This window comes from Juglans regia, chromosome 4, assembly GCF_001411555.2.
Source record: "Juglans regia cultivar Chandler chromosome 4, Walnut 2.0, whole genome shotgun sequence".
Taxonomy (NCBI): domain Eukaryota; kingdom Viridiplantae; phylum Streptophyta; class Magnoliopsida; order Fagales; family Juglandaceae; genus Juglans; species Juglans regia.
Genome location: NC_049904.1, coordinates 30,724,583 through 30,747,627, shown reverse-complemented (window position 1 = coordinate 30,747,627; position 23,045 = coordinate 30,724,583). Strand labels below are relative to the sequence as shown.

At 37.1% G+C, this 23,045-nt stretch overlaps 2 protein-coding genes across 7 annotated transcripts in view; both read left to right on the top strand.

Annotated features, from left to right (window-relative positions):
• Positions 1–1,903: 1,903 nt before the first annotated feature.
• LOC109013676 lies at positions 1,904–8,168 on the top strand. Of its 2 annotated transcripts, XM_035689447.1 has the most exons (4): positions 1,904–2,130; positions 2,336–4,818; positions 4,924–5,999; positions 6,785–8,167. In XM_035689447.1, exons 2-4 carry the CDS (start codon positions 2,379–2,381, stop codon positions 7,640–7,642), a joined length of 4,374 nt encoding a protein of 1,457 aa, XP_035545340.1. In that variant the 5' UTR covers positions 1,904–2,130; positions 2,336–2,378; the 3' UTR covers positions 7,643–8,167. The 2 variants fall into 2 exon arrangements, with proteins under 2 accessions (XP_035545340.1, XP_035545341.1); XM_035689448.1 differs by having other exon boundaries at positions 1,919–2,130; positions 2,336–5,999; positions 6,785–8,168.
• Positions 8,169–13,143: 4,975 nt separating this feature from the next.
• LOC109009718 (regulation of nuclear pre-mRNA domain-containing protein 1B-like) overlaps positions 13,144–23,045 on the top strand; it is a 32,242-nt gene continuing 22,340 nt past the window's right edge. The window contains exons 1-9 of one of the 5 annotated variants that reach the window (XM_035689807.1): positions 13,144–13,319; positions 13,564–13,608; positions 14,112–14,163; positions 14,706–14,822; positions 16,651–16,898; positions 17,616–17,771; positions 17,876–18,032; positions 18,884–19,023; positions 19,111–19,146. In XM_035689807.1, coding sequence (XP_035545700.1) covers positions 14,744–14,822; positions 16,651–16,898; positions 17,616–17,771; positions 17,876–18,032; positions 18,884–19,023; positions 19,111–19,146 — 816 coding nt within the window. In that variant the 5' untranslated portion in view covers positions 13,144–13,319; positions 13,564–13,608; positions 14,112–14,163; positions 14,706–14,743. Of the gene's footprint in view, positions 13,320–13,431; positions 13,609–14,111; positions 14,164–14,699; positions 14,823–16,650; positions 16,899–17,615; positions 17,772–17,875; positions 18,033–18,883; positions 19,024–19,110; positions 19,147–23,045 lie in introns of all 5 variants that reach the window. The other 4 variants (XM_035689804.1, XM_035689805.1, XM_035689808.1 and 1 more) reach the window with 4 other exon arrangements.

Below are 23,045 nucleotides of genomic sequence, written 5' to 3'. Positions count from 1 at the left end.
TTATTTATATATTTTAGTGATTTTATTTTTTATTTATATATTATAATGATTTTATTTGTTATCTATAGATTATAGCTATTTTATTTTTTATTTATATATTATAATGATTTTATTTTTTATTTATATATTATAATGATTTTATTTTTTATTTATAGATTATTTATATATTATAATGATTTTATTTTTTATTTATAGATTATAGCGATTTTATTTTTTATTTATATTTAATAATAATAAATATTATAGTAATTTTATTTTTTATTTATATATTATAGCGATTTTATTTTTTATTTATATATTATAACGATTTTATTTTTTATTTATATATAATAGTGATAAATATTTTTTATTTATATATTATAGTGATTTTTTTATTTACTTATATATTGTAATGATTTTTTTTTATTTAATAATGATAAATATTATAGTGATTTTATTTTTTATTTATATATAATAGTGATAAGTATTATAGAATATTTGTAAATAGTTATAAGTAGAGATTAAAGTGAATTTGTGGGTCCCATTAAAAATATTTTAAGTTGTTTGACATATGAAATATTTTTAAAATTACGAAAATACTTAAAAAATATTAAGAATACTCTAATACCCAAACAAACCCTTAAATCTTGCCGGAGTAATGGGTGAAAACCTTCCTTATCAATCTAGCTCAAATCCTAACGAATTAGGTGGGTATTTAGGTCTCATACGTCTTGCCGGACTGTGGAGAGCCGAGCCCATGTTACCACCCCGCGATCTGTTGGGAGTATTTAGACCCTTCCAGGTTATTTGGTGGCTAGATGGTGAGGACACTGACAGTTTGACGGTGCCTGAGAGCCCGCTTCATATATAAATTGCTATCAGTTTTGGTGACGGGATCTCGATGCCGAACTGTTGGCTTGGTGATGACTCCAGAGGAAAAGAATAAGTGTGATTTGAGATGATAATAATATATATATATATATATATAAAAGGAAAAGCATTTCTAAAACTATACTATATAAAAGGAAAAGCATCTCTACAGCTCATTAATTTGAAATTATGTTTTCAATATGACCCACCACTCTGTTTCAACTTTCCAAGCGAACTTGTGAAGAAAGCAAAGTAGTAAACAGAGAGTCCAGGCCCCGAGGATGTCATGATCATGATTATCCCCACACTGTCCACCATTAAACTTGAGTTATTTAAAGCCCCATCCATCTAAACTAAATTATGGTGTGGCGATGGCGATTAAATGCAGTGTACTCCACCATTTGCCATTGCAGTCTCGCTTCCACTCTCTGTTAATCATTCTAATTCTAATATACTCTTTAATAATTTGATCACCATTCTCAGATCAATGCTGACTTGGGATTAAAGGGTAAACAAACCAACGAACATCATTGTATGTTTCAAATCAATCCAGTGCCGTGGGTGGAGGGAGTGAGTTGGAGATTTGTATACTTTTCGTCGGTGATAATGTGCCTTTCTCATTCAATCTTTTTCTATGCATCTCTGCTTTTCGTACTGCCCCCATTTTTGTCTCTCTGTCCTAAACGATCAAATAAATTGGAAAATGCTACTATACGACTTTTTAATTTATCAATTTATATATTTAATTTTTTTACTAATTAAAAAAAATGATTATTAGTATAGTGATAATTTTTTTTATTTTTTAAAAATATTTAAATATGTTTAAAAAATATTTAAAATAAAAAATATATATAATAGTTTCATTAAGGATACAGAATAAATTGAAGAGGCAAAATAATACTGTTCAAAATAATTTGGAAAATGTGACCGATGAATTGGACTCCAAATCGACCGATACTTGTGATAAAAAAAAAAAATACTGAATGATTAAGGATCAAATAAATCATATGATCACATAGCTCGCTCTCGAAATCATTTCTTCTTCTTGTTGTAAAAGCATTTCTTTTGAAAATCGAAAAAGAGAGTAAAGGGAAAAGGAGAAGCATCAAAAGCAGAGCAGAGCCATTGGCCCTTTCTTTTCTTTTTCTTCTATTTTCCTTTGCTCTCCTCAATCCAAGCTGATCAGTCTTTCCTCTTCACATCTCCTTTCATTTCCCTTCTCCTTTTCCTTCCCCTCTGGAGATATTCAAACGCATCACTTTCTCAGTCACTAGTTCTCAGGTAATTTCATCTTCATCTAATTGCTCGAAATCTCGTGTGCTTCCATTTCAGATGTGGGTTTATGCTAGGATCGTTTCCCAATTCTTTTCTTCTTTCTTTCTTTTTCGTTTTTTTTTTTTTTCAATTTTATTTTGTCTACTTGTGGGGTTTCGTTTCCATGGATCTAATGAGTTCCGTTGGTTCGTTTTTGGTATTGTGTTTACAGAAAGAGATTGGAATTGGAAAGAACATCACGGCGTGAGAGAGAAATGGGGTCAAAACTGGAAATTGCAGTTCAAATGAGAAAAATCGTGATCATATCAAGCAGAACATGTTATAGATCAGTTTACAATCATCCATTCCTTTTGGGCATCCTCTGTTTTGTGTTATTTCTGTACAGATCTTTTCCTTTTTTATTTTCCCTTTTGGTCTCTGCATCCCCTGTTTTGTTCTGCACTGCCGTTCTTCTTGGGACCCTTTTGAGTTTTGGGCATCCAAACATTGTACCCGAAATCGAAAAAGATGATGATAGTGTTAGCCATTCCCATGATGTCGCATCTCTTAAGGCCAGGGTTTCGAGGGACACCACTGTTGTTGTCGATGATGAGAGAGACGAGAGCTTTCTTGTAGAAAGATATACAGGAAAGGGAAGTGACATAGTAGAGGAGGCTACTGAGGGTCCTAGTTCCGCAGAAGATAAAGTCGGGAAGGTTGATACATATGATGGTCTGGATGACTGCGTGGCAGTGATTGCTCATAGTTCCCGGGAAATTCAGTTAGAGAAGGATACTGAAGGGGCTAGTTCGGTGGAAGATAAAGTTGGGAAGGTTGGAATAGATGATGGCCTGGCTGATTATAGGCCACTGAATGATCATAGTTCCCGGGAAATTCAGTTAGAGAGGCGAGTAACTGGGGAAGTCGGGGGAAAGTTTAATGGTTTGGAGTTGGAAAAGAAGGGTGAATTTCACGAGGAGAACTTGGGGATTGAATGCATGTTAAATGATGGGAAAGCTCTCGAGAATCAATGTTTTGTGGTTCACAAAGCGGGAGATGAGATTCTTGAAGTGGAAGATAATGTTAAGCGCCCGGGAGAGTTGGCCGATGCTCATAGTGGAGATCACTTCGATTTATTTCCTAATGATGATGAGGATGGTGATGATGAGTCTTCGGACCAAGGGTCTGATCTGGCAGAGAGTTCCTCACCGGATGCTTCAATGGCCGACATCTTTCCAATCCTTGAGGAGCTTCACCCACTTCTGGATCCAAAAGCTCCACAGCCTGCTCATATGTCCCATGATGATGAGTCAGATGCTGCTTCAGAACGCTCTTGTAAAAGTAACGATGCCAGCGTTGAGTCAGATGAAGAATCGGAAATTCATGGAGACGAAGAAGACGGCGCTGATGAAAATGAAGATGACGAGGAAGAAGCACAGGGAGGCAAGGAGGATGAAAGTAAATCGGCAATTAAGTGGACAGAGGATGACCAAAAGAATCTCATGGATTTGGGGACTTCCGAGCTGGAGAGGAACCAGCGCCTGGAGAATCTCATTGCAAGGAGGAGAGCACGGAAAAACATGAGATTGATGGCTGAGAAGAATTTGATAGACTTAGATGGCGCTGATCTCTTCTTTAATGTTCCACCCATTTCAACGGCAAGACATAATCCTTTTGATCTCCCTTATGATTCCTATGATCCACCTGGTTCGGCACCATCTATATTGTTGCCAATACGAAACCCTTTTGATCTTCCTTATGACCCAAATGAAGAAAAACCTGATCTCAAGGGAGACAATTTTCAGCAAGAGTTTACGACATTTCAGCAGAAAGATACATTATTCCGTAGGCATGAAAGTTTCAGTATTGGACCATCTGGCCTAGGGGGTACCAGGCAAGACAGGCATGCTATTAGGTTCAGACCCTTTTTTGTGCCAGAACGCTTCACTTCAGAGGGGACAAGCTATTCCTCATTCGAGAGACAGTCAAGTGAAGTTAGTGAATCAAAGTTGAGTTCTATTCCTGATACTGAATCAGTGAGTTCTGCTGTTGATAGAGATGACAAGAAGCTCAATGAACTAGATCTTTGTCAAGAAACAAAACTCATCTCCAGCATAGACCATGCTTCTGATCTTGTTGAATGTGGAAGTGGATTTCATGAAAATATTGATTCAGTGGAGATGGAACAAGTTCAGAGGAGGGATGTTTGCCATGATGAGGTTGAGATCACACTGGGGCAAGTGGGAAATCATGCTGAGATTGATTCTGGCTTGTCTGCAACAGGAGGCGTGGCTATTCCTCTGGAACTTAGCACTAGCGAAATTTATCTCGAAGCACCACATTTTATTCATGATGATGAGGTTGAGATAACATTGGGGCAAGTTGGAAATCAAGCTGAAATGGATTCCGGATTGTCTGAAACAGGAGGGGTGGCTATTCCTCTGGAACTTAGTACTAGTGAAATTCATTTAAAAATGGAACCTGTTGAAGACGAGTACAGCAGTAGATCAAGTTTGTCATCGTTACCAGAAATAGATGGGAGAGTACTGTATGCTACAAAAGAAGAAACGGTGAGTTTGGAACCAAGAGCCAATGACCTTGAAGAATCTAGAAGTGCAATCCTACCTTCCCCTAAGGAGCCAGATTCCCACTTTTTGAGTGGGGGGGTGGATGAAAATCAACATGAACCTGTTTATGATTCAAGCCCCCCGGAAGGTGAAAAGATCCTCTCCCTTCCCTCCATTTCTTCTGACTTGCAAGTGGAGATATCCAAAATGGGTTTGCCTCCAGTGTCTGTTGTGACTTCTATTCCCATTTCAGATAAGGAATCTGAATTGTACAGTGAGAGAGAAGGGAAGGATTCTTCTAATTATGAAGAAACTCATGGATCATCCTCAGTGACACATCCAGATAATGAAACGGAGCCAAGGTTGAGGGAAGTACAGGAGTCTAGTAAGGGTCATGTTACACAGGTCAAGTCTTCAGGAGTTAACTTGGGTGATCAAAATGGGTCTGAATATGTGGTTGAACATTTTTCAGGTACTTCAAGGTCATCTTATACTGATGTTGGATCGGTTGAGGAAGGTATAGTATATAAGAAAGATAGCTCATCTCATAAACAGGATCAAGTTAGCTCCTCGAGTAATGATTCGGAGATTATTTTTGGGATCCATCAAGCTGTGCACGAGAAGCCAGATTCTGAGGCTTCAAGCTATCAGATGGCTTCTAAAAATTTAACTTTGTCTAGAAAAGAGGAACAACATCCACGGCCTTCAGGGGTGGTCGAGTATGTGTCAGTGATAGCTTCAGAAACTGAACCATTTGAGCGGCATACCATCAGGAAGATAGAAACTTTTCAGCGGGAGCAGGATCAAGTTTATTCATCAAATTCATCAGACTATGGATCTATAGGGGAGGGTTTGATGCACATCAATGAGGTTCTTCAGCCCGAACATGATCAGGTCCAGTTCTCGATTGTTGATGGTGCAGAGATTGACAAAAGCAGCCACCAAGATGGGGGCGAAAAGTTGGATTTGGTGGCTTCGTGTCCCCAACACATTCCTTCCTCAGAGGAACAACAGCCTCCTCTGGTAACTGAGCAAGTTATACTTGTTCTTTCCAATCATTCAACTTCAGAAACTGAACGTGGGGAGGACTGGTCCTTGAATAAGGAGGAAATCGATTGCTACGAACAGGATGAAGTCCACTCATCAGGTTCTGATGCAAAAATTGATGCTGGTCACCACCGAGATTTGGATGTTGATGTAGTTTCTTTGGGTTATGATAGTCAATATGTGCCTTCTGAAGAAAAACCACTATCTTGTTCAGAAAAACATCTGACTTATGCAGATAAGCCTATGGTTGACGCATCCTTTGATGACCATGATGAATGCACAGTAAGTCATATCTGGTCCTAGTTATTTTGCGACTCTAATACTTAAAGATTGATCTTGTTTATTAAATTTTAAATATGTATCTTCAATGATGACTTGACACCTTTTCTTTTGTCTCATTAAGTAGCACATTTGTTGAACATCCTGTTTTTCAGAATGGTTACATTTGGTACTCTTCTGTCTCATGTCATTTAGGCATCCAGCCTAACGGATGAAGTGGCCATCCTTTTTGTTAGGTCCTTGGTGCTTTCTTCTGGATTTGCTACCCGTGTGATGGGTTCTGCAGAAGGGGATATTCTACCATATATACTACATTGAGAGCAACTCCAATTTGAAAATAAATGTGTTCGATCTAGTATCAGACGGTAGACATGTTTAATTGATTTATTGAACACACGGGTGTATGGTGCTCATATTTATATCCCAAGCTTTAGTGTGGAATTAATATACCCTTACATGAGAGGTGCTTATAATAGTTTCGCCCTACAATAGTAATTCTTAGTAACCTACAATCTTAGTGTCAGCTTGGATTCTTCTCTTCTTTAAAAAATTCTTTTTTGCTGGATTTTTTCAATATGTCTGCATTTCTTGCTTGGGAGTATTTGGCATGAATGTTTAGAGAATACGTCTGATTGATGACACTTTGACTCTCTGCATTTTATTTGTCCTCTTTATCTTAGTCAGAGTCAGACAGCCATGTTGGCTTGTTTGATTGATTTTTTTGGTATGGGCATCAACTAGAGCAATATACATAGGAAACTAATCATGGCTACTTGGATACTTGGCAGGAATCATATGATATCCGGACAGAATCTTCAGAGGTGGTGAAAATGACCGACAATGAAGATGGGCTAATAGTCCATGATCCCGAGTGCAAAATTAGGCCAAATCTGTCTTCCTCTGCGTCTGTTTCCACCCAAATTGATATCCCAGATGGGAGTCCTGAATACAAATTGCCCTCCAGTGGACTCTATTTGAAAGCTGATGTCCTTGGGGGAATTGTTGATAAGGACCAAACGAAGGTCTCAGAAGACTTCAGCTATCCAGCAGAAGCTTATGGCTCTTCCCATGCCGAGCAAAATGTCAACGAAGTTGATGAAATAAAAGAAATTGATGAAGGATTGCTGTCAGAGTTGGATGCAGTTGGGGACTTTTGTGTCAAAGAAGTTGTTGAGAGTACTGAATTTGAGTTGTTGCCCAAAGATTCAAACCCAGCAAAGACTGAGATGGGCCTCCCAGTTCTTGAAGCAAGATCACTTGAAGATATCAACTTGGCTTTTAAGCAACTTCGTGAAGGAGTAGACGCGGAGGAAGTCATCCTCCCCGGTGTGGTTGATGATTGGCTAGTTGTGGGAGAATCCAAGGATCATGTAGAATCCAATTCGAGCTTGAAAACAGTTGATGCAAAATCTCTGGAGGATATTCATATTGCTCTCAAGCAAGTCTCACAGGATAATGTTCATGAGCTGCCACAAGCGTTGGGTCCAAAGGATTCGGCAGCGGTAGAAACATCTCAAGTGGCTTCTGCCGAGGAGATTGAATCAACTGATATGGGGTCTGGTGTCCAAGAAAGTAGCACAGTGGCTATTGATAAACCAGAACAAGGATGTTATGAAACATCTGAGATTCTTGAGCATATCCGATAGATTGGATATAAAAAGTAAGGAAGAAAAATCCCATGGGGCTAGATCTAGCTCCAGCTCCAGCTCCAGCAATTCTGATTGAAAATGAGGACTTAAGAAGAGAGACAGTGACAGTTTCTCGATTCTTTCTCGTGGTTTCTTTCTGGGATAATTGGCCTTTGATTGCGTAGTTTGATGTCATCCTGGTTTGATCAATGGTTGTCGTCTTCAAGAATGTGTTTTGGTCTGGATTCTTCGAAGTGTGAGAGTTTCTTTGTCTATTGTACCTTTTTGAGAGCGAGTAATTTGAGGCTTATTGGGAGTTTTCTTTTTTTGTAAAAAAAAAAAAAAAGGTTGCATGCTGTAAATTATATTTTTGGTTTTTTAGATTTATATTCCGCAATTTTTTTAAGCTTTTGCATTTTTATTTTATTTTCAGTTCTATCTCCACCTTATGAATCTATGAGACCTTAATCAATTCTCAGCTGAATATATATCTATATATACAGGAGGACTTGTAATTGGATATGTGGACGCGGGACACGTGTTCTCGTATTCTGTTTTGGGAATAACTTGTTGGATTTAATAGTCCTATATTGTTTAAATTACACGTACTTGTTTTATTCGATAATGGGAATATGTGATTAAATGCGAAAACAAAAGTTTTATTATTATGAAGTTGTTTACACAATAAGGGATACCTATTCAGCAGCTCACTATTTAGCAAAATTTGCTATTAAGTATGGTTTAGATAATGAGATGAGATAAGATGATTTTAAATAAAAATTTAAAGTTGAATAAAATATTATTATAATATTATTTTTTAATATTATTATTATTTTAAAATTTGAAAAAATTAAATTATTTATTATATTTTATGTAAAAATTTTAAAAAAAATTAATAATAAAATAAGATGAAATTTTTTTACTATGCAGGCCGGGCCTTAATCTATCTTGTCCAAGTGTGAAAATGGAACGACGTCGATTATGTATTCAATCTATTGTCGAGGTAGAGATGTATTGATTGTTTAATCAATTAAAGTATAGTTATTTCAAAAACAAAAAGTCTCCAAACATTTAAGAGATTAATAATTCAATTCCCCATAATGACAGGTTTGGGCCGAAGATACTCCAATCAACATAATTAAAAGAAGACCTGATCGGCTCTCTTTAAAACACAAAAACTCCCGCTCTCTCTAAAACTTTCTGACCGGCTCGAGGGGATGGGAGCTTCGGCTCCTTCCCCCCTCACTCTTCCCTCCCGCCTTCTGGTTTTTTTGTTTTGTTTTTAGTTTTTTTGTTTTTTCAGGCCAAACAAAGGGAGTATCGGCGTTCGTGATCTTCCGGGCCCCTATAGTCAACACGCGCCCCACCAGAAGGTTGCCCAGCCGTCGATCTACACGTCCACCAAACACGGCCCCAACCGGAGTGGAGCGTAGCCTGCACGCGCGGGACGAAATTTTCGAGCTCGTCGGCGCGTGTCCTTCACGCGCCACCAAGGAGCTCTTCGCCGTAGCAATGCGCGGCTACTCCTGAACCGGCGATTCTAGATCTTCCAAGATTGATCGTCGGTTTTCCCTTTCGAGGCGTTTTTTGTACACTGTTTTTTCCTTTTTATAGTGTTTTCTCTATTTATTTAAATTATGCATTGTTTTTATTTTCAAGAAAACAAAAAACTCAAAAACATTTGTCCCTTCGGACTTAGGTTTAAAGGGTGTTGTCCCCCCTCCGCGTTGTCGGTGATGTTCGGGTTTGATTTCTCCATACTCAGCCTAGTTAGGTATGGAGTTTTATGTTTGGTTATTGTGAATTCTGTTGGGAACAGAGTTGTGCTATCTCTTAGACTTCGGTCTTTAGAGATAAGCCGTCTGGACTAGACAATGTCAGTCACAATAGTGTACTGAGATTCTACTAACGTTTGTAATTGGCTTGTTGTTCGAAGTCAAAGTTGTATGTCCTCTTAAATGAATTGAATGAGTTCTTTTTTATAAAAAAAAAAAACATAATTAAAAGAAAAATACTGAGTCAGCCTATTATTAAAGAAAAATAATAGAAAAATAATCATTTTTATATAATTATATTTAAAACGAAGGATATATATATTTTTTTTTTGTAAAACAACATTATTTTACATAAATATTCTTATTTTAAAGTAAAAAAAATTGTATTTGTATCATTAATCATTATTAAATGGTGAAAATATTCAATTTACACCCACTTTCGAAATATGCACTCTAATAAATAGAATATACACGCATTTTCAATAAGGTTCCGTTTGGATACATAAACGGTTTCATTCAATCTCATTTAATTATTATAATTTTTTTAAAATTATCACATAAAATATAATAAAAATTTTCAAATTTTCAAATCTTAAAACAATAATTATATTAAAAAATATTATTTTAATAGTATTTTATTCAATTTTCAACATTTATCTAAAATCATCTCATCTTATCTCATCTTAATATCTAAACGGACTTAAGATATTATGTCTACAAAAATAATGGGAATATATAGGGGTGTTCATCCGGATCCAGATCCGAATATCCGGCCATAACCGGATGCGGATGCTAAAATCCGAGTGGTTATCCGCCCGGATTTAATCCGAATATCCGAATTGTAACCAAATATCTAGATTATAACCGGATTTAATCCGGTTTATAACTGGATAAATCCGGTTTTTATTTTATTTTATTTGTTTTTAAAATACTTTAAAACTTAAAAAAATGTTTGTATAGCACTTGTTTTTTTAAAGAAAATTATGATATGCTTAAATTGTCCAGATTGTTTCAAAAAAATAATTTAAACATTTTTAACAGATTTTTATAAAAAAAATCAATTAACAAATAAAATAAATAAAAATATAAAATAAATAATATTGTCGTTACATCACAATGCAAAATATAAATTTACAAAAAATAAAATAAATAATAATACATCACAAAATTAACTAAAACATAAATTTACAAAACAAAAGAATTAATAATACATCACAACTAATTAAACTAAAACATAAATTTACAAATATCAAAATGCATTAGTCTTCACATCTTGAATAATGCATCCTTACATGGATTATAAATCCTATTGTTTCATTATAATCGAGAAGCTCCTTCCACTGTTTCCCAATGCTCAACTACAGCAAACAAGTTTGACATAAGATGTTTGTCTATATTATCATCACAACCCATGAAACCAGGAAATCTGGCACTACTATGTAAATATTTTTCTATATAAGTAAGATACACTTCCGATGGAAAGGGCATTCAGACCAATTTTGATAGAAAGTACTTCATCGTGGTAACCAAGAGACTTAATTTGGAAAAGCTAGTTCTTTGAAGAGTATATTCCACCAATAGAACTTGCATAATTCTTTGAAGCTAGCCTTTTATCTTGAAGCCATTGGTCGAGTATGGCAAAGCAAAATGGATTTATGAGCATAGAAATGAGATCATAGAAGAGAATATTTAAGTATTTAATACTACTTCAAAATCTGTTTTGCATCAGGATTGCATACATTAAGATTGCATCAATGTCTATCTCTGATAAATGAGCTTAAAAGATGAACTAGAGGCGAATCTATTATCTATTTATAATATGAACTTAGGAATGGGAAGTAGCAGAAACTATTATCTATTTATAATCACCGATACACAATTTTTTCAAAGGCATATTTCAGAGTGGCCCCAGTCAACAGAAAAAGTACAGCACTAATGGTTATCCATCGAATGATCAGCCAAGAGTCTAGCTTATGAAACTCATTTACATGTCTAAGGGTCTATGAAAAGGCTCAATTCCTTTTGACGGGTTTTGGTTGCAATCTAAAGGCTTGAAGGTTTTTTTTTTTTTTTTAAAATTTTTTGTCATGCTCATAATTTTCATTCTTAAATTATTTGCATCTTTGGCGTGTCTGTTTGTAGTTGAATTTTTATAAAGGAAGTCAGGAGTTTGGAGCTCAAGATCTATCATATATGATCATACAATATAGTTATTGGCATCAAAATCTAGACCAAGCAATTTCATTGCCTTTTTGTCATTTTCATTCCTGTACTCGTACATAGATTTTGCAAGCCCAAGTACATGGGGTGTTCACCATATACATTAACAAATTCAATCAGTTACAAGAAAAAACTAGAAACAAGATAAACTCATCATTATATGGCAAAGATAGTAGAAATCAGAACAAACCAACATTACTCTCTGCATTAATTGCTGCTTCTTCTTCCTCATCCTAAAGAATCTACAAGATAATTGAATTTTGATACAGAAGGAAAAATAATATAAACCAAACAAACAGAGTATTACAATGAATTATTACAAAAATAAATGGAACATTAAGAAGAGGGTTAAGTTGAAGTTGAAGTTGCTTAAGTTGCTGAAGTTGAAGGGAGAGGGTTACCTTAAGCAGAAAAAAATGTAAAGGTTAAATTAAATTGATAAATTAATAATAAAAAATCAAACTTAACAAATAAAAGTGTTTACTTTCGATGTCAACACGTTCTACATGCTCCTCGACCTCCTAAGAACTGAGTGCTTCATAAGTCAATAAATTTTGCGTGCAAATTAATGCTTGGACAGTCTTCAGAGCTAATGAGCTTCGGTATGGATCTATTACATGTCCACCGGTGCTGAATGCGGATTCAGATGCGACGGTGGAAATAGGGATGCCCAATTCATCTTGTGCGATCTCCGCAAGGATGAAATATCTAAATGAGTTATTATTCCACCAATCCAAAATATCAAACTCGGGTATTTTTGGTTCAATCACATCCGACAAATATCTATCCAAGTCCGAGTTAAGTACTGAACTGTTTTGCTTCTCAATATATTGCTATAGAGTTGTATTAAAATCTTCACAGTCAAAGTCATCACTAGTAATACTTGAGGAACTTCTATGAGCCATATTTGATCTTCCACTACCTAGTCCATAAAACTCGTGGTATTGCTCAATTAAACGATTCATGAGCAATCTTACTTTGGCCTTAATTCTATCTTCGCATTCATCCCTTTTGCATTTTTTTAACCAATACGACAAGACTATAATCTTATATCGAGGGTCAATGATAAAAGCTACATAAATAATCATATTCATCCTATCTGTATTCTCCCAATATTTATCAAACTTAAGTTTTATAATAGAAGTTATCCTCATCAACATATCATCCTCACTCTGACCCATGTTTAACGTTATAAAATCAATCTGATTTTGGGCAGTTTTTGTGGATGACTAGACAAACGGTATTCATATGATTTGAAAATTGAACATAAATTGATATTGTTCAATAAATGAATAAACGAGAATGATTATTATCAATCAAAGAAATAATTAATTTTCGTTTATTTTTTTAACATGAATTTAATATTTTGTTCAATTCCAGAAATTGTAAAATTCGCCGTACACGAACTGGAGAGTCACCGCACGTGTCACCTGTGCACATCTGATTTATCAAATTCCATTCTCTTGCTTTTTTCTTATTTTTATTTTTATTTTTATTTTTATTTTTTAAACAATCTAATTTCTCTCCACGACTGATTTCCACATCGGCCTCTCTCTCGACTATCCGTGCGAGAACAACGGGCTGTCTCTGTTCTGTTCTAGGGTTCTTGAGTCCAACAAATCTGTGTATTCAATCCCCGAGCCATTCTTCAGCTCTCTAATCGAGTGGAACTTTCTTCTTCATCGCCTACCTTTTCTGTGGTAAAGCTCAACTCTTCAATCATGGTTCTTTTTTCCCCCTTCATTTTAACCTGATTCTGAATTATTCATTATTTGACTTGAAATATGTGTTATGCGCTTTCCGCGTTTCCAGTTGCATATTATGTGACAAAACCCTAGGCCTTTGTTTCGGCTGTGGAGAACTTCTAGTGGAAATTTTCAAGGGAAAAATAACGCTTTAAAAGAGTTTCAAGATTCTGAATCTTCTGCTTCATTTGTATTATAGGCTTTCCAGTCGTAAAACTAGCCAGTTTTCAACCAGTTATTTCAGGTAGGGTGCGCCGTGTTACTTTTTATTTTTATTCTTAAAAAATATTCGTTACATTAGTTTAAATGACGAGGAATGTAAGATAATCAGTTCGATTTAAATTCATTTTACTCGTTTTCTTGGTAATAGAATGGACAATGCCTTTCACGCTGTGGTGATCCGTTAAATGAGAAAAAAATAATACTAATCATCATATAGGCATCAAGTGACTGGAACTTTTTTTTTTTTTTTACTTATCGAAAAAAGTGAATGGAACTCCCTTTTCAATGGAAAATATTATGTGTTGCGTGTGATTCGCCGTGCTTTGATTGTTATTAACTTTATCAAACATTTTAGAGTTAAGTGGCAAATACTGAGTCTGACAATCATCTATACACATATAAGAAAACTTCCACTATTTCGGTAAATAAATTGTAATTGCAATTTGGAATTAGTTGTCTACCGCTAGAACTTTCTGAAATTTTTCTTTGTGATTTCCCTGTCTTACTGTGGGATGTCTCTATCAGGTTCTTCCGAGGGAAGAGAAAGCTAAGAAAGGCTAAGGCATGTGTTTCAGAAGTAAGTTTAGAATTTTTATTGAAAATATGCTGTACTTTTTTTCCTCTTAATTAAGGAATTTGGAATTCCATTATACAGTGGAGACTGTTATCCTTTAATTAAACTTGATCTGCATTCTACAATAAACTTCGCAGTATCACTGTGGTATAGGCTGGAACCTCAGAACAATTTTCACATTCTCACTTGATCACAGTTTTTACTCTTCCATTTTACTGGGTATGGTAGCACCTGTGACATACACACTAACCCTTACATGCACACGTTTTTGTTAATATTAAGCATGTGTTCTGGTGTGCGTTTTAGTTCACATGGTGTGATATGAAGCACATACAATGACCCTATGTTTCACACCTTATTGCTTAAAAGAATGATTTGTATTATCAATGTAAAGATGTATTTATTATGCATTTGGAAAATGATGAAAACTGCTAGCATTTATAAGTGATGGTTTTACCTGTTTTTGTTTCTGCCATTATTTTTTGCTGATAGTCTGGATTACTCTGTCACTTCCGAATTGTTACACTTTATTTTTTAAGGTATAGGACATCCCCACGATATGTAAAACTTCTTCAACGGCATAATGAGCAACAGCGAATTTGACGGACAGGTTTTGGCTGAGAAATTGTCGAAACTCAACAATTCGCAGCAAAGCATTGAATGTATCCTGCAACGAAATCTCAATACTTATATCTGAGTCGTAGTCATAACATGTTTCATGGTTGATTGCTTTTTGGTTTCCTGTGTGGCATTCGGTTATAAATTCACCATGCACAGTGAATTCTTATGTAATTTCAAAATTGATTAGAGGAAGCATGACATGTTTCTTTTTTGTGGCAGAGTTAGCAATAGAACATAACTGAAACAAATATTTGCGGTATATCTTATTTTACCTACCAGAATTACTTGTCTCCCTTATATATTTGGTTGTGACGCCAGAACTGCATCTGGTTTTCCCCTAATTTCTGTTTTCTTCTTACTCTAAGCATGCTGGACATACTTTTGTTGAAACGATCTTATTTAGTATCATGGGAGTCAATATGCTTTTGGTCCATGTTGTAGGTAGTATTTGATCTCAGGTTTCTTGTATGGGATAAGAGACTTTACAAAGCTAGCTAATTCCCATACTTTTTAGGCATCCAGAAATACCTCACCTTACGCTACCTCTTATATTTCTATGTGAAGCTTGAATGCAGTATCTCACAAATGAAAAATGGTTTAATTATCAAAAAGGGAAAACAAATTATGATTTTTTTTAATTGATTACATTATCCCTGCTAACAATAAGCTTGAATGGATCTCAACTCGTAGTCTGGGTCTCAACTCTTAAGGTGATATTTGGATGTTAAGAGTTTTTAAAAACCTCATGAATAGTAATGAGAAGTTTTTTAAAGGAGTTTTACAGGCTTTTGTGAAAGTGATGGGACCCATTGAGAATATTTTTGGATGGAAAATTTTTTTGGGAAAAGTTTTTATGGACGGTGTAATAAATAACTAGAAGTACAAGATGCGAAAAATAAAAAATTTGTAATCAAAGAAAAAGAAAAAGCCTTCCAAGCTCATGGGGGGATGGGATGGGTGAACCCACCCCCTCACCCTGGCAATCACATGGAGCTGCTTGCTGGCCAGATCAGCCACCTCTGGGACTTGATCCCAGCCAACCCAGGGGTGGCCTCCCCCTCCCCCTCTCTGCCCCTCCTCCCCATTTTCTACATTATTTTTTAAAAATTTCTTTTTAATATTGCGTTTTTTAGAATTTTTTATTTACTTTTTTTGGATGCTTTTGGAAATCACTCTAACCATTTTTGCATTGTAGATGTTTTTGAGTGTTTGAGAAGAACACCGTCTAAAATGTCTCTGGGTTTTGAGTCTTTGAAATCCAAACAAACCAAGCAGCTGAGCCGTGAATCTGACATCCAAACAAGCTCTGCATAATTAATTTTCATTATATTGCTTATTTCTATATTTAGTACTTTTGGCATTACACTTGATAAATTGAAGGTGTCGAAGTACCTCAATTCTTAACATAGTTTTTCTACCCTTTGACATTGCAAGTTCTGATGCTAGGAAGTAATTTTACAGTAAGATAAACCTATGCTTTCAAAAACTAGAGCAGACCACACAGTTCAATTGGTTGAACAGTGAATCAGGCCTCATTGCCAATTGGGTTCATCACTTGAACTGGATTGAACAGGACAGATCAATGGTTGGATTAGATTATACCAGCGAATGACAGCCAATGAACGCGTTAACTAGTCTAAATTTGCAGAATGGTGATTTTTTTAAAATTATTAAAAGTAATATGTTTTTTCTTTTTTCAAATACTCTATAAAAAGTACCCTAAAGGAACACATCTATAGAACTTTGTATTTTTCTTTTAATTATATTGAATGTTTATGTGATCAATAGGTTGAGCCAGTAGTTCAACCGGTGAGCTGGTTTATACTGTAATTTGGAGTTGTGGTACGTTTTTCTTTATATTTGCATCAGCTTTGTCTCGTTGGTGTATCTCTCATCGGAAGAAGGCAAAACAGATTGTGGAAACGTGGGCTAAATTGTTCAACTCTTCTCAGAGGGAGCAGCGTGTTTCTTTTCTGTATTTGGCCAATGATATTTTGCAAAATAGTAGGCGGAAAGGCAGTGAGTTTGTGAATGAATTCTGGAAAGCTCTTCCTGCAGCTCTCAGGCATGTTTACGAAAATGGTGATGAATATGGAAAGAAAGCAGTAACCAGACTGGTAAGGCTCTAATTGACTATGAATCATCGTCCTTTAATTTCTTGTTTAATGAGTACCAGTTTGGGGATTCTAAGTATATCTATAATTTTATTTTTATTCTACTTTGGGCATGGTTTTGTAAATATTACAGTGACTTGCTGCCAATAAATGGCATCAACAGAGGTGTTTAAAAAAAAAAAAAAAAAAAAAAACTTTAGGAGAAAATTTCCCTTGGCTCAACCCTTTCTTTCTTAAACTGTGCTCTAATTACAATACCTAACGACTGTCTTCCAAATATATGGCCCCATGCAAAAAAAAGTTTGGCTTGAATTGCCATCGTATAATGGAGTAATTCAATTTAGGGCAGGTTTGGGGCGTGGGATGAGACACAAAATTCTCATATCATCTCATCTCATCATTACACATTTTTCAAATTCCCATACAAAATATAATAAACAATTTAACTTTTTCAAATTCCAATTCAACTTTTTCAAATCTCAATACAATAATAATACTAAAACATAATATTTTAAACACTAAAACAAAACATAAAATTCTCATCTCACCCCCCAAATCTGCCCTTAGTGTCCACCCTTCTGTATTTCATGCTGCTTCATGACTCATGAATGTTGCTTTCACCATGCATCTACTCTCATCACTTCATTCATCGACTTATTTTTTTGCTGTTTGGGGGGTGGGGGGGGGGGGATTTTGGGTTTGTCGTGTTTGCTTGTTTAGGTTGACATATGGGAAGAAAGGAAGGTTTTTGGTTCTCGAGGGCGGAGCCTCAAAGATGAAATGCTGGGTAAGAATCCTCCTCCCCTGTCTGTGAGTAATGGAAAGAGTTCAAATCCAATCAAGATAGTGAAGAGGGATGCAAACTCAGTTAGAATTGTAAGTACTTAGCTTGTGGTATCTAATTCTAATCTGTTGCCCTTTTGTCTGCATTTTGATATATATTGATGTTGGCTATTGCTTTTTGGTTATGCTAACTTCAGAAATTGGCTGTTGGAGGTCTTCCGGAGAAAATATTAACTGCATTTCAATCTGTTCTTGATGAACATCCTACTGAAGAAGCTGCCTTAAGCAAGTGTAATGCCACTGTACATCATGTGGGTAAAATTGAGGAAGATGTTGAATGTACCTTAACACAAGGTAAGATTTCAGCAGTAGGGTTTGATGTTTTGACATGCTACTTTATTCAAAGAGCTCCGCGTTCCCTACCTCACATGATGATGATTAAAGGCAAATGTATGATTTATTTGCAAAGTTGTTTTAATAGAATTATTGTCTTGAAATACAGATGCTGTGCAGTAGTAAATTAGAACTACTAAAATATAATTAAAGCTAGGCCCTATAGAAAGTCTTATAATTGTGATGTTTAGTGACCTTGACTTGTGTGAGGTATGATGTGTAGGGTATGGCACCTTTATAGGAGGTCCATGAAGTTCTTTTTTTACTGAAGTATATATTTGTTATTCCAAGCAAGTAGAGGTACATCAAGAATCAATGCCGATGGATAAAGAAAAGCCATTTCCACATTAAAAAACAACAGCAACAAAATCTTGAGCTAGTATTTTGAAAAAAACTCATAAAAAAACTTGAGCTAGTTTTTTGAAACCAGCAGTTTATCAAACAATAAATCGAGCCCCACAGTTAAGTTGAACCAATAGGGCCTAAAGTAAAAGTTATACGGATAGGAACAATGTGAACTATGATTGCACACAGATATGCAAGTACAGACAGAGAGAGAGAAAGAGAGCTCCACAGTTAAGTTGAACCAATAGGGCTTCAAAGTAAAAAATAGATGGATGAGAACAGCAACGAACAATGATTGCACACAGATATCCACGTGCAGGGGAGAGGGAGAGAATTTGTAGGTTGTGAACAAAAATGTTGTTCTAAGTTAAAATATTTGTTCTAGCCTATATCAGTTTGTCAGACACGCTTACGTGTTCTGCCAAAATGTATTGATTGGTTCCCCCTTTTGTGGATAATGACATCAGGAAATCAGCTGGGATCTACTGTAGTGGATGAGCTGCACGAACAGGAGGATATTCTTAAGCAATGTGTTGGGCAACTTGAGAGTGCAGAGGCAACTAGGGCTACCTTGATTTCCCAGCTTAAAGAAGCACTTCAGGACCAAGTATGGTTCTGTTATTTTTAAATTTTCTGTAACTACTAAGAAAATTTATCATTTATAGCTCTGTTCAAACAATCTAAATTTTTTCAGGAATCAAAGCTGGAATTTATTCGCAGCCAGTTGCAGGTAAGAATAAGCATAATCTCTCTATTGTCTCCTTTGAATTGTATACTTTAAACATTGAAACTCTAAATAATTTTGAAGCCTAAGATCTTCAACCATTTATTATTTGCTAATTTTATTTTATTTACCCGAAAAGACCCTTTAGTGCCGTGTCCAATCCATAAAGACCCTTCAATTTTATGTTCAATCCTAGGAAAGATCCTGTTTAGCCAAATCATCCACTCCCATTATATATGTCATTAAATGAAAATTAAATATTGTATGCCATGAAATAGTGGCCTTCCAATTTTTCTCTCTATTTTTCCCCCTCTCCGTACACTTTTCTGTTTTTCATTTGTTTGGCTGGTAATGCTGTTCATGGGAGGTTGAGTGAGTGATTATTGCAAATATGAGTAGGACTATGAGCATGTTGAATGCTATTGTTATTGATCGTAAGTTCTTTGAGGTAGTTAGAGCTGGGCGATGGGTGAACAATACAGAAATGGGGTGGAAGTTGGTGAGAAGTCTTCACTTGGAGTTAGCCTCGGCATGGTGGTTCACTAAAGCTTTGGAGGATTGCTTGAAGGTGGGAAGAAGGGAGTTTTATTCAGCTCACAGAGAAGGGGATAGGGGCTTCATAGCCCAAAGGTGTGCTAACTCCTAAGGTTCATTCATGTCGTTGGTGGAGTTCAAACAGGGGGGTCAGAGAAACAGTATTCTCATTCCTGAAGGGAGAGATGGGAGGGGGTGGAGAAAACTAGTGGAGGTTTTGAGGGAGGTAGGCAGAGAAGGCCGTGTAGTTGGGTCAACTCCTCCAATGGTGGTAGCAACGTCGGCAGCTCAACCCCTGAAATCGTATTTGGAGGCTTTTCAAAAATCCAGTGCTCGAGGTCCTGCTAGTCTTGTTACGAGAGGTGCTATCACTGTATTAGCAGAGGAGAAGTGTAGGGGGGTGATGGCAGGGGAGATGTTGGCCTTAATAAGAAAAGTTTACTGAGGGCTCTGTCAGAGATGCAAAATCAAGTGATATGTAATATAACTTAGTTGGCTTGATACGGGTGGTTGAGGAAGATAAAGGAGAGGAGGTGATATGGGGGCGTGTTGATACAGAATGGGTCGAACGGTGTGTAGAGGGTGTTAATGGGGGCTGCGCCTGCGGAAGGATGTCTTGAAGGACTGGGCTCGAGAAAGGAGTCTGGGCGTGCGAGAGGGCCAAACTTGGGGAAAGGCCCGTTATGGGTGTGGAAGCCAGTGGGCCGAAACTTGCGTATCGGGGGACACATGGCCTATCACGACGGCGTCAGAGCCTGTTCCGACTGCGCCACCACTCACACAAAATGTCGCCGGTCCTGGGCGAGTCTTCTGGTGGTGCGCCGGAGCTAGTGCTGTTGCCGGAGAGGGAAGAGGGAGTGCTCGACATCCGTAAACATAGAGGGTCTGTGACGGATTTTCAGGAGCCTGATTACGAGGAGGGGGAAATTTTGGGGGGTTTTGGAGTGATTGTAGATGTGTCCTGGGTTGCCAAAGTGAACCAGGTTCTAGAATGTGAATTGGTTGAGGAAAGCTTGTCGATGGAGGTGTGTCCTCGGTAGCCGATGGAGGAAGAGGAGTCACAGAACTTGCCGACGGAGGGAGAGGAGTCACTGGTTGAGGAAGATTTGGGGGTGCTGGAGAGGGGGAAGGAGGTGGAGAAGGGGGAGGTGGAAGGGGATGGATCACTGATTCTTTTTAAGCCGTCTACATCAGAGGAGTCCACAGGGGAGGAGTTCACCGATATGTATCATGCCACCTCTACCTACTGACTAGGTATTAAAAAAGGTGGAGGAATTGCAGAGTGTGGTGGGGATTTTGTGTGAGGGATATGCTGACTTGTTTAGGGCTTTGTTAATAGCCATTGAGGCAAGGCATCTACAACAAGGAACAGGGCCAAAAAGAAGTAGGGAGTTGAAGCAGCTCGATTGGTCCACAAACTATGATGGAAAGGAGTAGGGGTGGGCAGCCGGGGCGCGCCCCCCACTACCCAACCCCTGCCCCTACCCCCACCCATAATGGAACACCCCATGCGGGGGCGGGTTGACCCCAGCGGGGCCCTGCCCCCCGCCCCCCGTCCCCCGCTCTGCACCCTTCCCTTTTTTAATATAAAAAATTATAATTTTTAATATTTATATAAATAATTTATTTAAATATATTGTATATGAATATATACAATTTGTTAGAAACTTGAAGTTGCATTTAAGTTAATGGATTGCCTTGCCTCCTAGGCCAACCATTATATAGAAGGCCAAGACAATACAATAATCATACTTAAGCATTGTGGTTCCAAGGCAATCAAAAATAAAAATCTGATGAGTTTATATTTTTTTTGAATGTATAAATTTCAATTTATAATTGAAATTATATTATAATTTGGGTCTAAAAAAAATTTTGGCTCAAAATTTTTTTTAGACCCTATGTGTCATTGAGTTGAGAGGGGGGTCGGGCGGGGTGCGGTTTCAACCCCACCCCTGGTACCTGGGCGGGGTAGGAAACCCTCCTTCCCCGCATGGTGCGGGGGAGGGGGTGCCCCCGCCCCGCACCATGTGGGTAACACTCCTAGAAAGGAGGGGAGTGCAAGTCGTGGTAGGAATAAAAGGAGGGCTTGGATTTGTTGATAAATGAAGCCCAAAATTCTTATTTGGAATGTTAGGGAGTTGAATAAGATTAATAAACGCCTTCGAATAAGATCATTGTTAAGACAATGGAAGATGGACATTCATTGTTTGTAGGAAACAAAGTTGAAGATTATTACAAGAAGAACTATTCGGAGTATTTGGAGCTGCCAATATGTTGGATGGACATACTTACCTTCAAAGGGTGCTTCGGGTGGAATTTTGGTCATGTGGAACAAGAATGTAGTGGAGAATATTGATGAATTTGTGGGAGATTACTCGGTGGGATGTTCCTTGAAGAATTACGTAGATGGATTTGAATGTGCCTTTGCAGGGGTTTATGGCCCCAACATGGATGGTGAATGACGGTTGCTTTGAGATGAGCTGGCAGGCCTATGTACTTGGTGGGATGTTCCTTGGTGTATTGGGGGGATTTCAATGTGACAAGATTTTCCAGCGAAAGATCGGGATGGGGGCGACAAAATCAAGCTATGGTGGAATTCTCAGATTTAATATTCAAACTAGAACTCATGGACTTACCACTCATGGGAGGTGACTATACTTGGTCTAACAACCAAGCATGGTCAAGGCTGGACCGTTTCCTCATTTATCCTTCATGGAAAACACAATTTCCAGAGTTATGTCAGAAAAGACTTCCTCAGGCATGCTCTGATCACTTTCCCATAGTGTTAGATTGTGGAGGAATTTCAGGCGGTAGAAGACCTTTCAAATTTGAGAATGTGTTTTAAAGCGGAGGGGTTTGTGGAAGTGGTTAGGCAATGGTGGGATTCATATCAACCAGAGGGCACCCTGAGCAAGGTCTTGGCTAGAAAATTGAAAGCTTTGAAGGTGGATTTGAAGACATGGAATGAACAGGTATTTGGTAATGTAACATTACAAAAGAAGAATCTCCTTCAAGAATTGCAAAGACTGGAGGGTGTGGAAGAAGAGAATGAACGCAAAGGCCAAGTTGTCTCATAGGTAGAAAGGTTAATATTAATGGAGGAAATCTCGTGGAGGCAAGAGTCAAGGGCATTGTGGCTTAAGGAGGGAGATAAATGTACAAAGTTTTTTCATCGAGTTGCAAACTCACATTGGAGGTTTAATGCCATAGAGTCCATGACTGTTGATGGAGGTTTATCATCAGATCAAGCAGTAATTAGAGAGCATGTTGCTGGACGCTTTGAACAATTGTTAACGGAACCGTATGCATGGAGACCAAAAGTAGATGGTCTAGCTTTTGAGGCCATTGATCAAAACAACATGGTTTCGTTA